Source organism: Balaenoptera ricei, chromosome 1 (genome assembly GCF_028023285.1).
Source record: "Balaenoptera ricei isolate mBalRic1 chromosome 1, mBalRic1.hap2, whole genome shotgun sequence".
NCBI lineage: Eukaryota > Metazoa > Chordata > Mammalia > Artiodactyla > Balaenopteridae > Balaenoptera > Balaenoptera ricei.
Window position 1 is genome coordinate 130,168,019 of NC_082639.1, and position 16,842 is coordinate 130,184,860.

Consider the following 16,842-nt stretch of genomic DNA (forward strand, 5'->3'; position numbering starts at 1 on the left):
GGGTTTTCTTGAGTCTGGTACCAATATATCTCAGGAAGGTGGCTCATTCAAGGATTGGGAGCCATTTCCTTACCACCTGGATGCTCCAGATGAGAAAAGAAGAGGATAATAAAGGCCAAGGAGATGAAAAGTCATAAAGCATCAGGGAAGAGTGGTCACATCAACCCCTTCACTATTTCTCACAGGAGTCTAACATTAGCTAGTTACCTGCACATGGAAAATGTCATTAAGAAGACAATGGAACTTTTCATCCAGCAGTGACTTGACTTTATTTTGAAGGTTGGTCTGTCGTTCTTTATAATGTTTGCAAGTATCCAGACCTAGTACATTGGCCATGAGTATCTGGATGGTATAAAAATTTTGATGGAAGCTGATCTTAGTCAACGCAATAGCAATAGTCCTGTTTATAAGAAAGTCAAGAATCAGAGTTTTAAAATATATTTTCTGAAAACAGTAAAGGTTGAAGGAAAGCCCTGACTCTTCATATTCAGTTGTAATGACAGATTTCCCAAGCTATCTGGAAGCTGTTCTTTATTTGTGCTTCAGATACCCTCCCTTATTCCACTATGTTTCTAAGCTCTGTAAATGTATCCTAGCTATCCCCTCTTCTCTAGTCCTACCACCAATGCCTGGCTTCAGGCCCTCACATTCTCACCTATACTCCCTAACAGCATACTACTACCCCTGTCTAGCACCAAGACTCTCTGAATGCATCACCTTTATGGAAGCCTGAAGCACCTAGATAGATGCAAGTCTAGGCTAAGTCTAGACTCCTTCATGTGACATATAAGCCTTTCCAAGGCCTCATTGTCATTTCTTGCCACTCTCTGCCCAGCAGTCTACCCTCCACCAGCAACAAACCGGTGAGTGTTCCCTGCACATCCAACTGTTCCTTCTGTTTATGCCTTTGCTTCCCTCGGCCTGGAGTGTTATCACTTCTCACAGTCCCTCCTAATCCCTCATTTCCTGTTCATTTATAAATCTCAGCTCAGGAGTAACCTCCTGGAAATCTTCCCTGATGCCCTCAGGTTGGATGACATACCGCTCTTTCTCGTAGCTTTTACAGTACTCTATTGCGTGCTTCTATCAGTGTCCTCACCACATTCTATTTTTACTGTCATCTCTCTTTCCTTCTCTTTTGCGAGAACTCCTTGAGGGTAGGGATCAGATATTATTCGTCTTCAAGGCTTTGCAACTTGTTATGGATTGATTTATGCACCCCTCCCGCCCCACCAATTCATATGCTGAAGTCTTAGCCCTCACAATGTGACCTTATTTGGGAATAGGGTCATTGCAGATGTTAAGTAGGTAAGTTAAGATGAGGCCATACTGGAATAGGGTGGGCCCCTAATCCAATATGACTGTCTCTTTATAGGAAGGGGAAATTTCGGGGATTCCCTGGCGGTCCAGTGTTTAGGACTCCGTGCTTTCACTGGTGTGGCCCAGGTTCAATCCCTGGTCAGGGAACTAAGATCCCGCAAGCCACGCAGTGGGAAAAAAAAAAGAAGAGGGACATTTTTGGGCACAGACAGCACACATGGAGAACATCATGTGAAGATGGAGGCAGAGACTGGGGTGATGCTTCTACAAGCCAATGAACACCAATGACTGCCAGCAAGCCACCAGAAGCTAGGAAAGAGGCACAGAACAGATTGTCCCTCACAGCTGATGGAAGGAACCAACTTTACGACACCTGGATCTTGGACTTCTACCCTCTTGTACACTGAGACAATATACTTTTGTTGCTTAAGCCACCTAGCTTGTGGTGCTTTGTCATGGTAGCTCTAGCAAACTAACACAGCACTTAGTTCCTGGAACATAGCAGGTACTCAGTAAGTGATGGAATAAATGAGTGTCTTCTGGTTATTTTGAATTATCCCCTCAGCAATGTTAAAGGTATTTTAAAACTAGTCTTTCTCAGGCCTGACATTAAAAAAGAGTAGAAACACAGTTAAAAATAAGATTAATCAGAATGTTCCCCTTAAAGCCTTTAGGTTAGATGGTGAAAGGATGTGAGACACCATTACCATTGTCTTGGTCATCATCACTGTTATTGAATACCATACCATCCACCTCCATGAGATGGGTTGTCCCAAAGAGAGCCCTCATGACATTCCTTATACGAAAAGAGACCAACAGCATGAGGTAAGTACATCAGCTCTGCCTTCCGAAGGAAAATCCAGAGGCCTTTCATTCTCTAACCATACTCTCAGGGCTCAGTGGTTTGAACTAGTGATTCCCTGTCGGCCACATGGATAAACTTACATATTTGTTCTGCAAACCCAATCTATCCTCAACATTTATACCAGTTGTTCTCAAACTGTGCATTAGGAAACTTAAAAATATCAATGTCCAAGCCTGTCCTGGCATTAAATCAGGATCTCCAGGGGTCAACCCATCTTCCATTTTCTCAGTTAGATATGTTTATCATTAATTATTTATCTAGCACAAGGGGCATGACACCCAATAATAACTGATAGATTGTGGATAGTTTACATAAGGCAACTTATATAAAGGAGAGGAACATTGAAACAAAGGAAACTCTTAAGGATGTCAGGATTCTCTGGATTCACAAAAAAATGGTCATTGCAAGACACTCACCTGTGGTTCTCACCTTGGGCCAGGTACTCAATTTCCACTAGTATCTGGCTTTTTCCATATCCCGATAATCCTTCGTACATCAGGACTCGGCTGCAGTTAGATATCAAAAATTCCTTCATAGTACACATGAAGTATTTGATCTCCTTATCGCGTCCTGTTATTTTCATTTTTTAAAAAGGGAGCAAACCCAATCAACATAAAATAGTCTAGAAACATAAAAAAGCACATAGTGATACAGCTTCTAAGAATACCCTTGGAATTTCCATGGCATTGTTCATGGAGTTTCTTGAGGTCCTGTGCACTTTAAAATTTTTAAAAATCTTTCTCTAGAACTTTCCAGTTAACAGTGTGGTTTTACAGTTTCGTTTTGTTTTGTTTTGGTTTGGTTTTTTTTGATTCCCACAAGCTGTGAGGGAAAGGATTCTTATAATGCTCATTATGATGTCCATTTAATTTTAGTGTAGAAAACTGAGATTTGCTTAAATTATACAACCAGGAATTAAACCAGAGCTATCTGACCCTAATGCTTGTTTTCTTTTCCTTTTTCTGTAACACACTAGAAGTAACTATAGATTATTACATTAGGAAATCAACTTATTAAAGTTAAGGTTCCCATGTTGAAAAATATGGATAAAATTTTTTTATTTCTGATTCTGTGAAGGAAACTTGCTCTTTGTAAATGAGAAATTATACTTATCTCAGGGCTACTAAAAGTATTAACAGTGATTAAAAAATTCAATTTGCTTTAAAAAACTCATATGTAGATTAATTCTATCATAAGAACAACCTAAATTCCTAGTAAAAGTAAATTATAGGTTTTTTTCCTTATTATAAAACTAATGCATGCTCACTGTAGAAAATATAGAAAACTTAAAAAAGGAAAAGAAGAAAATAAAAGTCCTCTTGGGTTACAACACTATCACTCTTATTTTTCTTATGTGTTTTTAAATATGTGTAACAGGATGCCCTGACTGAAATCTGAAACTCAGCCTACAGTCTTTGAAACCTGGGTGGATAGGAAGGAGTTGGCAGAACGGTAATTTCTGTCAAAAGAGCTGGAGACCAAATCAGGGTTGACTCTTCCTTCTTTGCTGGACAGATCACTGTGGAGGGCCCATTCTGTTTTCCATTGATAGAGTAAATACATACCTAGATGTTAGCTAAAGTCTATTGAAAACCAAGACCACTACTCTAAGTTTAGATGTTTTATACGAAGAAGCTAAGTGTTTATTTGGTAATGTAAATTTCTGGGTAAGATTTCGTGAGAATTACTCTGCAGACCATATTGCTTCTTTTAGGTGAAACATGTCCTTTCTGAAAACACATTTGAATTTCAATTTTGTGAGATGTGTAGTATTGTTCTTTGGCCTAAAGCTTACACAGGAACTTAGAAGATAAGGCCCAGAAGGCTGCAGAGCAGAATCTTCTAGCTGTTTTATGTTCTATTTGTATAGAACACATACAGGTAAGAACTTACTGATTGTCTTTTTAGTTGGATTCTAAAATGAGGTTAACTCAACTTGCCTTGAAGTATGCATACCTTGTTTCTATTTGAACAAGGCCCTAATATCTGAGACTGTTGTATGCATTTTTGACCCTAAAAGAACACTTTTTGTTCATCTTAGTTTTGTTATCAGTTAGCATATACAATTTCATTTACAGGCGCTCTTGTAAAAGAAGGGTATTTCCCATACGCCTAACCTCTGACAGTCTGTTTTTGGTTATAGCTTTAAGGAAAGATATGTGAGCCTGATCTTTACCTTATACTGGTGAAATCAGGGCAAAAAGGCAAGTAGAGAGAATTCCCTGGCAGTCCAGTGGTTAGGACTCTGCGCTTTCAATGCTGAGGGCCTGGGTTTGATCCCTGTTCAGGGAACTAAGGTCTCACAAGCCGCTCAGCAGCAGCCGAAAAAGAAAACAAAACAAAACACACACACAGGGCTTCCCTGGTGGGGCAGTGGTTGAGAATCTGCCTGCCAATGCAGGGGACACGGGTTCGAGCCCTGGTCTGGGAAGGTCCCACATGCCGTGGAGCAACTAGGCCCGTGAGCCACAATGAATGAGCCTGCGCGTCTGGAGCCTGTGCTCCGCAACAAGAGAGGCCGCGATAGTGAGAGGCCCGCGCACCAAGATGAAGAGTGGCCCCCACTTGCTGCAACTAGAGAAAGCCCTTGCACAGAAACGAAGACCCAACACAGCCATAAATAAATTAATTAATTAATTTTAAAAAAATTAAAAAAAAAAAACCACACACACAGAAAACAAACAAACAAAGGCAACTAGACCAGACTGAGAAATATATGCATATTGTAGCAATGTATTCTAATATGTCTGTCATACTGAGTCCTCAATTTTGTAGAAAGGGTGTTAGGACTTCCATTTACTGTCAGTCATTATCACAACAAGCATATCCTAGGATGAAAAGTTAGGCCTCGAAGGAGGGTGAGAGTGGGCATTCCTTCTCCTTTCTAGCCTTCAAGAGTTTGGGGATCTGGACTTATAAGAAGTGATGTGCTTGCAGACTCTGAAAACTACCTGAATGCACTGAAAGTTAGGCATTGCTGCTGGCTCAAGTGCTCTTTGAAGTTCTGGAACTGTTGCCTTCTTTTATGCTCTGCTGACATCAAGATTCTGTCCTAATATTCCCCCAACGTGTGGGACAGAACCTCTTCTCAATTGCCCTAACACAGTTATGACCGAGATTTAATTTATAATGATACTTTTAGGGATGTTCACGTCTAACAGAAGGAAATTACAAGTGTTACTTGAAATGGCTGCCTTCAGAATCCACAGGCCAATCTTCATGTGGGTCTCTTCTCTACCTCATTTTATGTCTACTTCCCTGTATAGTCTTGAGTTAGCTTTCTTATGATAGGGTTCCTCTCACCAAGAATCACAAAAACATCACTGCCAGAGGGATCATAGCTCTAAATGTAAAAGGTAAAACAAAATTTCTGGAAGAGAATCTAGAAAAATATCTTCATGACTTTTGGGTGAGGAAAGATTTCTCAAGCAGTATACAAAAGCACTAATTATAAAGACAAAGATTGATAAATTGGATTTCATTAAAATAAAAAATTGTGTTCATTAAATACATAATAAATACATATAAATAGAGTAAATAGAGTAAATAAATAATAGAGTAAATACATATAAATAGAGTAAATACATAATAGAGTAAAAAGGCAAGCACAGAATGGGAAAAGTTACATACAGTAAAAACAAATAGACCCATTTTCAGAATATATAAATAATTCCAACAGATCTATAAAAAAATACAATCCAATTGAAAAATAGACAAAAGATTTGTACAGACACTTTATAAAAGATGATTTCCAAATGGCCAATAAATATTTGGAAAAGGTGCTCAACCACATCAGGGAAATACAGATGGAAACCATGGTGAGATACCACTATAAACCCAACAGAATTATTTAAATTATAAAGACTGAGAAAACTATCTACCAAAATTGTACCCTTTGCCCCAACAGTATCACTCCTATATATATACTCAACAGCAGAAATGCATACATATGTTCACCATAAGACTTGTACAGAAATCTTTATGGCAGTATTATTCATAAGAACCCAAAATGGAAACAACTCAAATGTTGTACAAAAGCAGAATGAATACATTGTTATATATTTATAAAAGGGAATATAGTCATCCCTCTGTATCCACAGGAGATTGGTTCCAGGACCCCCGGGGATATCAAAATCTGAGGATGCTCAAGTCCCTTATATAAAATGGTGTTGTATTTGCATATAACCTAAACACATCCTCCTGTATACTTTAACTCATCTCTAGATTAATTATAATAGCAAATACAATGTAAATGCTATGTAAATAGTTGCCGGTGTGCAGCAAATTCAAGTTTTGCTTTTGGGAATTTTCTGGAATTAAAAAAAATTTTCTTTGGGCTTCCCTGGTGGCGCAGTGGTTAAGAATCCACCTGCTAATGCAGGGGACACAGATTTGAGCCCTGGTCCGGGAAGATCCCACATGCCGCAGAGCAACTAAGCCCGTGCACCACAACTACTGAGCCTGTGTGACACAACTACTGAAGCCCACGTGCCTAGAGCCTGTGCTCCGCAACAACAGAAGCCACCGCAATGAGAAGCCCGTCCACCACAAGGAAGAGTAGCCCTCGCTCACCGCAACTAGAGAAAGCCCGTGCGCAACAACAAAGAGCCGACGCAGCCAAAAATAAATAAATTTAAAAAAAAAATTTTTTTTTTTGATTTGTGGTTGTTTGAATCCATGGATGCACACCCTGCAGATACAGAGGGCCAACTGTACTACACAGCAATGAAAATGGATGAATTATAGCTACATCCAACAATATGGATGAATTTCATAACGTAATGTTGATTTAAAGAAGGCTTACGTAATTACACAATATATGATTTCATTCATATAAATTTTAAGAACAGGCCTAAGTAATTTAGGGTGTTAGAAATCTTTGGGTAAAGGGAGAGGGATAAAGCATGTGAGGGTTTCCAGAGTACTGTTATTTTTCTATTTCTTGGCCTGGATGGTGATTATACATTCATTTTGTGATAATTCATTAAGCTGAAGACTTATCATTGGTGTACATTTCTGTATGTTTTGTTATAGTTCAATAAAGAGGTTTAAGAATCAAGGCTCACTACCTACCTAGCAAAGGGTAACCCTCATTTCTGTTGCAGATGAGGTATGCCATCCCAAACATGCTGAAGAGAAGGAAAGAAAAGATGTTAGCATCAAAACAGGGAAATACTGAGAGCCAGAGGGACTAGTTCTTAGTTCCCAGAAAGCCTCCTTTTCAGTCTCTAACAGGAATCTATCCCCTGTTATCAAGGGGTCTATCAAGGGGTGCAGATGCCAAAAGGAAGGGAAAGGAGAAGTTCTTACCTGGTAATAGAGTCTCCAAACAATTTAGGTAGCTGCCTTTACCACAGCACCTGGTACGTTGTTCAAAAAATGCTTGTTGAGTCTGCATTGGTAGAACTGACCCTTTTCTAGGGAAACCAGACACTCAGTATGGGACCCAATAAAGTTAGATGTGTTATATTGTCTCACAGCATGGAAAGATTCTACCAGTTGCTCAAACAATGATCGTTCACCTTTGTGGAACACATGCTATGTGCCTGGCAGTTTCAAGTGCTGTACATGTATCATTTTCTTTACTCCTGACAAAAACCTTATTAAGAAGGTATTATTATTATTATGTCCATTTTACAAATGAGAAAATTGAGGTACAGAGAATTTAACTTGAACAAGATCCCATGGCTAGTGGTGACAGAGGATAGTGACAGAGTCAGTATCTAAAACTAGGCCAGGGGTATATGCTTGCCCACTGCATAATATCATCTCTTGAAGGGGCCTTTTTAGACAAATGGCTCATTCCCTTGTTTATACTATCATACTACCTTGTTATGCCTCTGTTGTAGCACATACCAAAGTTTCCTATGTAATATACAGCTCATTTTGTGTATGTTGTCTTCCCCATTAGATTTCAGGACAGGAACCAGGCCCTGTTCATATTTGTATGTGTATTTCTATAGTCTCTTATTTGCAGAAATGGTATAGAGAAACCATAAAGAGGGCAGGCTTTGGGATCAGATAGTCCTGGTAGTTTCAGAAGCAGTAGGTAGTTTCTGTGGTAGACTGACTGCATTAAAGGCGCCACGTCTTCATCCCTACTTGTACCTATGCCCTTTGCTATGTACTGTACCTTTGCAGTGTCCTCCCACTCTGGGCTCAGACTTGTGAATGTTTTGGCCAGTGGGATGTTAGCAAACATGACATAGAGGCTTGAAAAATGCTTGCTCTCTCTTGATCTTCTGATATTGCCATGACTACATGCCTGGGTTAGCCCAATATAAGATGAGACATGTAGAGTCAAACTGTCCCAGTTATGTCAGCCAAAATTCCCAGTTATCCCACCTGAGGTCATCCTGGATCAGCCAACAACCTGTTGAACCCCAGGCATGTGAACAAGCCTAGGCAAGATCATCCAAATCCGCCAAGATCAGCTGAACCCCACATATTCATGAGATAAGTAAAAATTTACTGTTGTATACAACTGAGGTTTTGTGGTTGGCTATAATGCAGCATTATTGTGGCATTTTGAACCTTGGCTCAATTGTTTACTAGATTTATGGCTATGGACAAGTCATTTAACATCTCAGAGTCTCAGTTTTTAAATTTATAAAATAGAGTTAATAATAGTTTGTTTCTACCTAATATAGTTGATATTGAGGTAAAGTGCCTAATATTTAATAAGGGCTCACAAAAATTATTATTCATTCATTTATTCGAACAGCATTTTATTGATGATCTACACATGCCAAGAACAGTGCTGAGCCTTGGGAATACAAAGATGAATAATAAAAACTCCTTGAACCAATTATAGCCCCGATTCTGTTATCTGACCCTTTAAGACCCAGATTCTAGCTTGCTAGTATAAAGAATAATACCTTTTCACTTTCCATCCACCAAGCACTACTATATAAAGCTTTCCATGCTGTTCATTCATTTATTCGTCATTACTGATGCCTACCATGCATTGGGGATATAAGAATGAACAAGAAATAATCACTATCTTCAAAAAGTTCCCAGTGTAGGAGGTGAAAAGGCACATCGAGTCTGTGATTGTGATGAGCGTAATGAATATTCTAATGTGCTATAGAGTTACACAGAGGAGGAAACAGCTAAACTGTCTGAGCTGGGGTTGGGTAGCTTCCAAAGGCAGCTTCAGAGAGGGGGAGATCCTTGAGCTGGATTTCAAAAACTGACTGTGTTAGCATACGGTATTTGTTTTTCTCTTTCTGACTTACTTCACTCTGTATGACAGACTCTAGGTCCATCCACCTCACTACAAATTTCATATGGAATCTAAAAAAAAAAGAAAATGGTTCTGATGAACCTAGGGGCAGGACAGGAATAAAGACGCAGATGCAGAGAATGGACTTGAGGACATGGGGAGTGGGGAGGGTAAGCTGGGACGAAGTGAGAGAGTGGCATGGACATATATACACTACCAAATGTAAAATAGATAGCTAGTGGGAAGCAGCTGCATAGCACAGGGAGATCAGCTCCAGCTTTGTGACCACCTAGAGGGGTGGGATAGGGAGGGTGGGAGGGAGACGCAAGAGGGAGGGGGATATGGGGATATAGGTATGCATATAGCTGATTCACTACGTTATACAGCAGAAACTAACACAACATTGTAAAGCAATTATACTCCAATAAAGATGTTAAAAAAAAAATGACTGTGGTTTTCCTAGGAGACTGGGGATGGAATGAGTGAAAGGGAGGATAATCCGCTTAGAAGCACCCCCCCCCCGGCCCCCCACCCAGAGGAAATGGCACAGGAGGAGATGAGGTAGGAAAGGCAGATGGTTACTTTGTATGTCATTGCAAGGAATTTGAAAATTATCATGAAAATGATTGGAAGATACTGAGGGGTTTTAAGCCCCAATGTGAGAGCAAGTTGGGCTTTGAGGGAAAGTATTTCTCTAAACACCTAGAGGAGGAGCAATCCCTGTCAATGCCTGGACACACAGTTGACGTGATCAGTAGTTAATGGTTTGGTGATTGGGTCCATCTGGGTCCAAATAGATACTCGAATGAGGGGATTCTCTGTTCTCTTTACACAACCTTTGAAGAATTACCCTCATAGTCTCAGAACTGAGGGAAGAGCGGGATCTTCCACCGTGCTATACTATCAGCAGGATAGAGGAAGATGAAGGAATTTGAAATCTGGGCCTTGGTCTGGGAAGGAATAGATTTTAATTTCATGAGCTGGCTTTGAATCTGAACTGGGTGACCTTTCGTTTTGCTATCATAATTGTCCCACTTCTTTACTAAAAAGTACTGCAAGATTAATGCCCCACACTCACACTTTCTCATTAAGGCCCAAACACTGATACACTGGTCCAGAATCTGCAACACCTTTCATGACTTTCTTTGGAAGCTCTTTAAAAAAGTAGGCTGGTAGGTTGCTGCCATTGTAGGTGACGGAGTCACAGGTCACGATTCCTGGGTAGTACATCATCATCCTGGCAGCTATGTTGACTTTCTGACCAATGACTATAATGGGAAGGAGAGAGAAAGGCAAAGAGCCGGGAGAAAACAGCCATTGAACTGAGTGTAATCTGAGGCATACTGTCCCCAAACGGCATTGTTACCCTCTACTCCCTTTGCCTCTCATGGATGACACAGCAATCTCACCTTCAACTACCCAGATTCAGCCAATGGCTATTTTAGAATATATAGGGAGTTAACTCATTTAGCCACCTGGGAGGCCAAGGGGACGATCTGCTCAGGGATAGCAGGACCCTGAATATGGAGAGGATTCTGTTAATTGGGATGGTGGACAGGGCCTGAGGGCCCTCAGATGAGGTATACTTGGTCTTCTGCTACAAGAGAGATAAGCACAAGCTTGGGCCTGGAACAGTGATCTTCAATTGGGTCTGCATGTTCCTGTGTATGAGCCTTCATTTAATTTTTTAAGAGTGAGTAAATGGGGCTGGAAGGAGTGTGTGTGTAGGATTAGTTTAGGGGATATTGTAAGAGGTAATACACTTTAGTGCACAGAGTCTGAAACCAGGTTATGCAGGTTTGGATCTCAGCTCTACCTCTAACTACTATGTGTAAATTACTTGGGCAAAATACTTGAACTCTTCCATGCCTCAGTTTTCTAATCTGTAAAATGGGGTTGATAATAGTACCTCTCTCAGAGGGTAGTTTATGAAGATTAATGAGTTAATACACATAAAGAACTTTGAGAAGTGCTGGGCTGCTAGTAAGCCCTCAGTTAATAATACTACTAATTAGGTATTAAATGTTGCACTTTGACATAAACTTGAATATTCCTGATTAAGATATTCATTTTTTAAAAACAGTTTATTATGGGGAAATTTGACCATACAATAAAGCATGGTATCATGAATCTATATACCCATCACCCAGTCCCCAAAACCATTAACCCATGGCCAATCTCGCTCCATCCCCATTCCCATCCACTCTCCACCCTGTATTATTTTGAAGAAAATCTCAGATGTCGTATCATTTCAGACATAACTATTTCAGTTTTACATGTATTCAGTATTTTAGATGTATTATTTCTGAACATTTAAAACCGTAATAGGATTGAAGAGGAAAGAGCAGTGAAATCTTGAGATAACACCTACTTACTATTTCCTTTTGAGATTAGTACTATTTATCAGTAATGCCAATATTCGTAATTTTTAAGAAGCAGTCCTGGGGCTCCCCTGGTGGCGCAGTGGTTAAGAATCTGCCTGCCAATTCAGGGGACAGGGGTTCGAGACCTGGTGCAGGAAGATCCCACATGCCACGGAGCAACTAAGCCCGTGCGCCACAACTACTGAGCCTGTGCTCTAGAGCCCGCAAGCCAGAGCTACTGAGTCCACGCGCCTAGAGCCTGTGCTCCGCAACAAGAGAAGCCACCGCAATGAGAAGCCCGTGCACCACAACGAAGATCCAAAGCAGCCAAAAATAAATAAATTAATTTAAAAAAAAAAAAAGAAGCAGTCCTAACCTATCCCAAGAATTAAGAGGAGTAACTGTTTAATGTGAACAGAAAATTAACATAAAGGCCCATCGTCCCACGAGCTTATGGTCCCCCATGGCTCCCCTCCAATGGCTGCATATTTCTTATACTCAATCACAGCCCCAGAAATGCATATTTGCAATCATTGAGTTGTCAAGAGGCAAAGCTATATGGCTTGGTTCCATCTGGAAGACTGTAAACTTTCTGAAGGCAGGGCCCACGTCTCACTTATTTTTGTCCTTCCTCCCACCAAGCCCAGTGGCAAGGCACAGTGTTTGCTGAAAGGAAGATGGAGATAAGTTAGCCCAGCACACCTGTGTACTCGTGCCTCACAGAGTGTCCAACGATTCCGCAGAAGACAATCCCGCTGGCCACGCCGATGGAAACAGTGCTGGCTCCGGGCAGAAAGAGAGTTGTGAGGAAAGAGGCAAAGACAATGAGCACAGAGAAGGCAGGGAGGGTGGGGACAAGGTGATGAATGGGATGGGGGAGGGGTGGGAAAGGATTTTCAAGAAATAACTCTCTTCCCTTTGTAGTTAGGTTAGGGCAATTGTACATGGCCTGGCGATGTAAAGGAGGGGCAGTTTTGGACAGAGAACTAAGTTCTTAGAAGTGATCACTCAGTTCACTTTTCTGCTATTTTTAAGTATTCATCTGAGCTATTTTTCTGGAAAATAAGCTCATCACCCCAAATGGACTTTCAATATAGAATGACTTTGAGTAAACAATTTTAACTATCTTTTGTGATTGCTAGAAAGAACAAGGTCATTGTTTTGAAAGGAAGTAACTCCGTGTGTGGCATCAAAAGCTAACTTTGCTAATGCATCCATATGACTAGAGGCTGAGAAGGTGGGATATTTAGGGCAAGGGGTGGTACCTGTTAGAGTAGACCAGAGTGGGCCGCAAGTAGGGTCACTGGGGTGCTCAGTCTGGGGGAGCCTGAGGGCACTGGGCTCTTGGACAGCCGGGGTTGAGGATGGTAAACATTATCTTGACAGTTTTACTCACTGGATCATCTTGAGGCCAGATCAATATATAAATTTCCAACCCAAGGACTTACTTTATCTCCTAGTTATTAAAAATCAACTCAGGTCTCCAACATAGTTGGGAGTGAGACCTCTACCAGAAAGTAAGCCAGAGTAGAGAGAGACAACTCAGTTAGACTCTCTCTGGTACATCTGGACTTTTTAGGAGTATCTTTTCTCCACCTGGCCTTGACCATCTCCCGTCTGACTGCGTCAGGGCTGGGTTTGCTCACCCTACCTGTACATTAGGTGAGTAATGAATGCAGACATAAGGGCACCCAGGCAAGGACAGCCTTCTCCTGCCTTCCTCTTCCCTGACACTTGTCCTATCTCCCCATATCCTACAACAGGGTCAGGGACCAGACGAAATCAGGGTCTGGAAACACTCACTGGATCTTGTGGACCTGAGAGCAGAAGTCAAATATATCCACAGCACTTTCCAAGGCATGAGTGACCTCATCAGGTGCCTTTTCCCCGGGAAAACCAAAGACACAGAGAAAGGAGCAGCCCTGTGAGGGAGAGAATCAGCAAACACAGCTGGTGGACAGTCAGCTTTAAACTGGACCAGCTAGATGGCCCAGTGGAGGGTGGGCAGCAATTTTCACTCTCTGAAACAAATTTCATCATGATTTCTCTCACACCCATTTTATTTTTAGCAAACTTCATGTAACTTCTAGTGCATCATCAACAGTAGGGCTTGAGTCTGAGAGGGGCTTGATTTTGCTCCAGAGATAGTGGGTTGTACTGAGCTATTTGTGTGCACCCTCCTCTACTCTCTCCTGTGGCCAAGGTCTTGGGCTGCAAGGTACTAAGTTGAAGGCCAAGAAGCAGCACAGAGCAAAAGGTACCAGCTCTGGAATCAGAAAATCTGTGTTCTCAGGCCACTTCTCAAGTGTAGAAACTTGGACAAGTCAATTACACTCTATGAACTTCAGTTTATGAATCTGAAAATGGGTATGACCTAGACTTGCTGAGGTTGGTTTGGCTACTGAAAATATTAATATATTATGTATACATATTCACACATATATACACATATACCTTATAAACTCTACAGTTGTTTTCAGATATTGTTATTATTCATTTTTCTTAAGGATAAAGGCTTAAGCTGTGAGTGGTTTTTCTCGCAAAAAGTTAACTCTTTCAAGCAGAGAGTAAACTCTAAAACTTGGCATTTTTACTACCAGTCCCTTAAAAAATGATCTCAGACGCTGTTTTCTGTAAGAAAAGGGCCTAATGAATAAAGCCCAATGAGTTAAAAATTTGAGTCTATGTACGTCATATCCTGATAAAATGCAAAAGAACAGTAAAATGCCTCCATTTCTTCAACTCTCTCCAAAAAGAAGCTGACCAAGAATCAAATCCTAATTGGCGCTGGGTTCTGTTGGGATGTGCGAGGGGATCCCTGAATCCAGGTCTGTGAAGAGACTAGAGGGCAGCCCCTTTGGGGCCACTGGTGGGTCTGCTTTGCCTGGAAATTCTGCCTAGTGGCTTGGGAAGGTCTCACGCTGGCAGTGAGACTAGCATCTCTCATCTGCTTAGTGCTGACGTGAACTAGGCATTGCAACAAGCGCTTCACATATATATTTTTTAAAACTTCCAACAATCATTTGAGGCAAATACTATCCCCATTTAAATAATATCCCTATTTTTATTCAGGAACAAACTAAGTCTCAGAGAAGTTCAATGACTTGCTAAGGTCACACAGCTGGGAATCGTTGGAGCCAGGAACTGTCTCTCCAGGAACTGTCTGGAGTGTCTGTTAGACACTGAAGACTGTTCTCTTAGGTTCTATGCTCTTTTCTGATGATACTCATGAATGAATATGGAAGAAAGTACCAGAGCACACTGTGCTGGAGGGCCCCACTCCCTCAGAAGCACAGAGTTTATTTTTCCTACAAAGAATTTGTTCTTTCTGCCTGGTTCTGGGACAACGTGTGTGAGTTACCCATCTCTGCAGCCCTAGCTTGCAGTGGCTATGAAATGCTCAATAAGTGCTTACTGAATGAGTGAATGAATGAGTGTGGGGCAGTAATTGAGTGCCCTGCTCTTAAGATACAGAAACACCTGAGATGGGGAGTCAATTCTCAGGAGCACTTCTGTGATAATTTTTATCACATCATTTTTCTCTGAATTGAGTAAGAGCAGATTGAAAACACTGAGAGCTAGATGTGACACCCACCACCACACCCACCCCAACTGATTAAGAAACTGAAAGGGGAACGGGAAGTGTACATATGGCAGGTGGAGGTTATTGGAAGTTACAGCTTCTGGGGTATGACAGTTACTAGAAACCTGACCTAAAATCTCTGGGAGATGCGTTATACCCTGGGTTGCAGATATACGTATGTATCGTAAAAGCTAGTTGAACACAGTGGTTAAGAGCACAGACGAAGAAGGTACATTACCTGGGTTTGAATCCCAGTCCCCCATTTAATCTCATCTTGTCTCAGTATCCTCATCTCTCCCTAAACCTCCTCATCTGTAAATTGGAGACAATAAGAACAGTACCTACCTCTTAGAGTAGTCATGAGGAGAAATGAGTAAAATATGTAAAGTGTGGAGAACAATGCCTGGCACATAGTGAGTGCCATATCCACCATGTAAGCTGTAATTATAACTATGAATAAAGACTGATAGTTCTAGGTTAAAGGTGTCTATTCCCTCCCTCTCCCCCATGTCCATAGACACGAATGCTAACCTTAAATTATTGGTAGGTACCCACACCTTTAGTGGGAAATTTACCTTGTCAAACATGAAGACTTTGTTGATTTGGCCTCGGAAGACCCTCAGGACAGAATTAATGTGCACGCAGGCATCCTGGATGGCTGAGCCTATGACTTCTGCTTTGTCTTGTTCCTTAAACATCAGGTTCACAAACACGATCGTCACTGGGCGAAGCTCAGACAAATAGCCCCGAAGCTGTTTGTCATCAATCTGCAGTTTAGAGGGAAGCTTTCCTTAACATGTGTCCTTGGCAGTGGATCTTTCCTCCCAATATCACCCCTACACCCAAAATTATCACTGGGATAGAACTAGCCTTTTGAGATTCTCTAGGGAAGCTGAAGTTATCAAAGTTGGGAGGTACAACACAGAAGAGGCAACCCAAAGTAAAAAAGATGGAAATGGAATGGCCTTTCAAAATCTCTTCCAATGGGAACCTACACACCTGCTCATTTTTGGCCAGACACCACTCCCTTGCCCCATCTGCTATCTCCCTCATGCCAATATGAGCCATCACAATAAAAAAAGGACTGCTGTTCTTTTGGCTCCCTTACAATGTAGGAATAAGAATAGCATGCTATGTAATTCAACCTTATATTTTCATAGTAAGGTACCTTCCAGAATATTTTCATATTCTATGCTATTTTATCCTCAAATGAAATAAAATCAGCATTATTATCCCCATTTTACTAATTAGATAACTGAGAGATGGAGAAATAACATAATTTTCCCAAGTCACATGGGGAAACAGTAGCAAACAAAAATGCAAATCTACAGACTTCTAGTCCAACATTCCATTTATAACATTCCCCTGCCTCTTGGGGTGGTATATTTCATTCAGCTCCCATCTTTTCTCTAAGTCTATCCACAACAGGCACAGGGAAAGGAAAGGAGGGTGTTCCCAGATTCTCCCTGCCTATATCATCAGCCCT

At 41.1% G+C, this 16,842-nt stretch overlaps 1 protein-coding gene across 1 annotated transcript in view; it reads right to left on the reverse strand.

Annotated features, from left to right (window-relative positions):
- Positions 1 to 16,842, reverse strand: part of ADCY10 (adenylate cyclase 10) — an 88,233-nt gene that overhangs the window by 57,401 nt on the left and 13,990 nt on the right. Inside the window, exons 8-14 of the mRNA XM_059903341.1 lie at positions 15,932 to 16,123; positions 13,577 to 13,695; positions 12,476 to 12,552; positions 10,489 to 10,678; positions 7,259 to 7,314; positions 2,602 to 2,755; positions 208 to 400 (exon numbers count right to left, since the gene is read on the reverse strand). Coding sequence (XP_059759324.1) covers positions 208 to 400; positions 2,602 to 2,755; positions 7,259 to 7,314; positions 10,489 to 10,678; positions 12,476 to 12,552; positions 13,577 to 13,695; positions 15,932 to 16,123 — 981 coding nt within the window. The remainder of the gene's footprint in view (positions 1 to 207; positions 401 to 2,601; positions 2,756 to 7,258; positions 7,315 to 10,488; positions 10,679 to 12,475; positions 12,553 to 13,576; positions 13,696 to 15,931; positions 16,124 to 16,842) is intronic.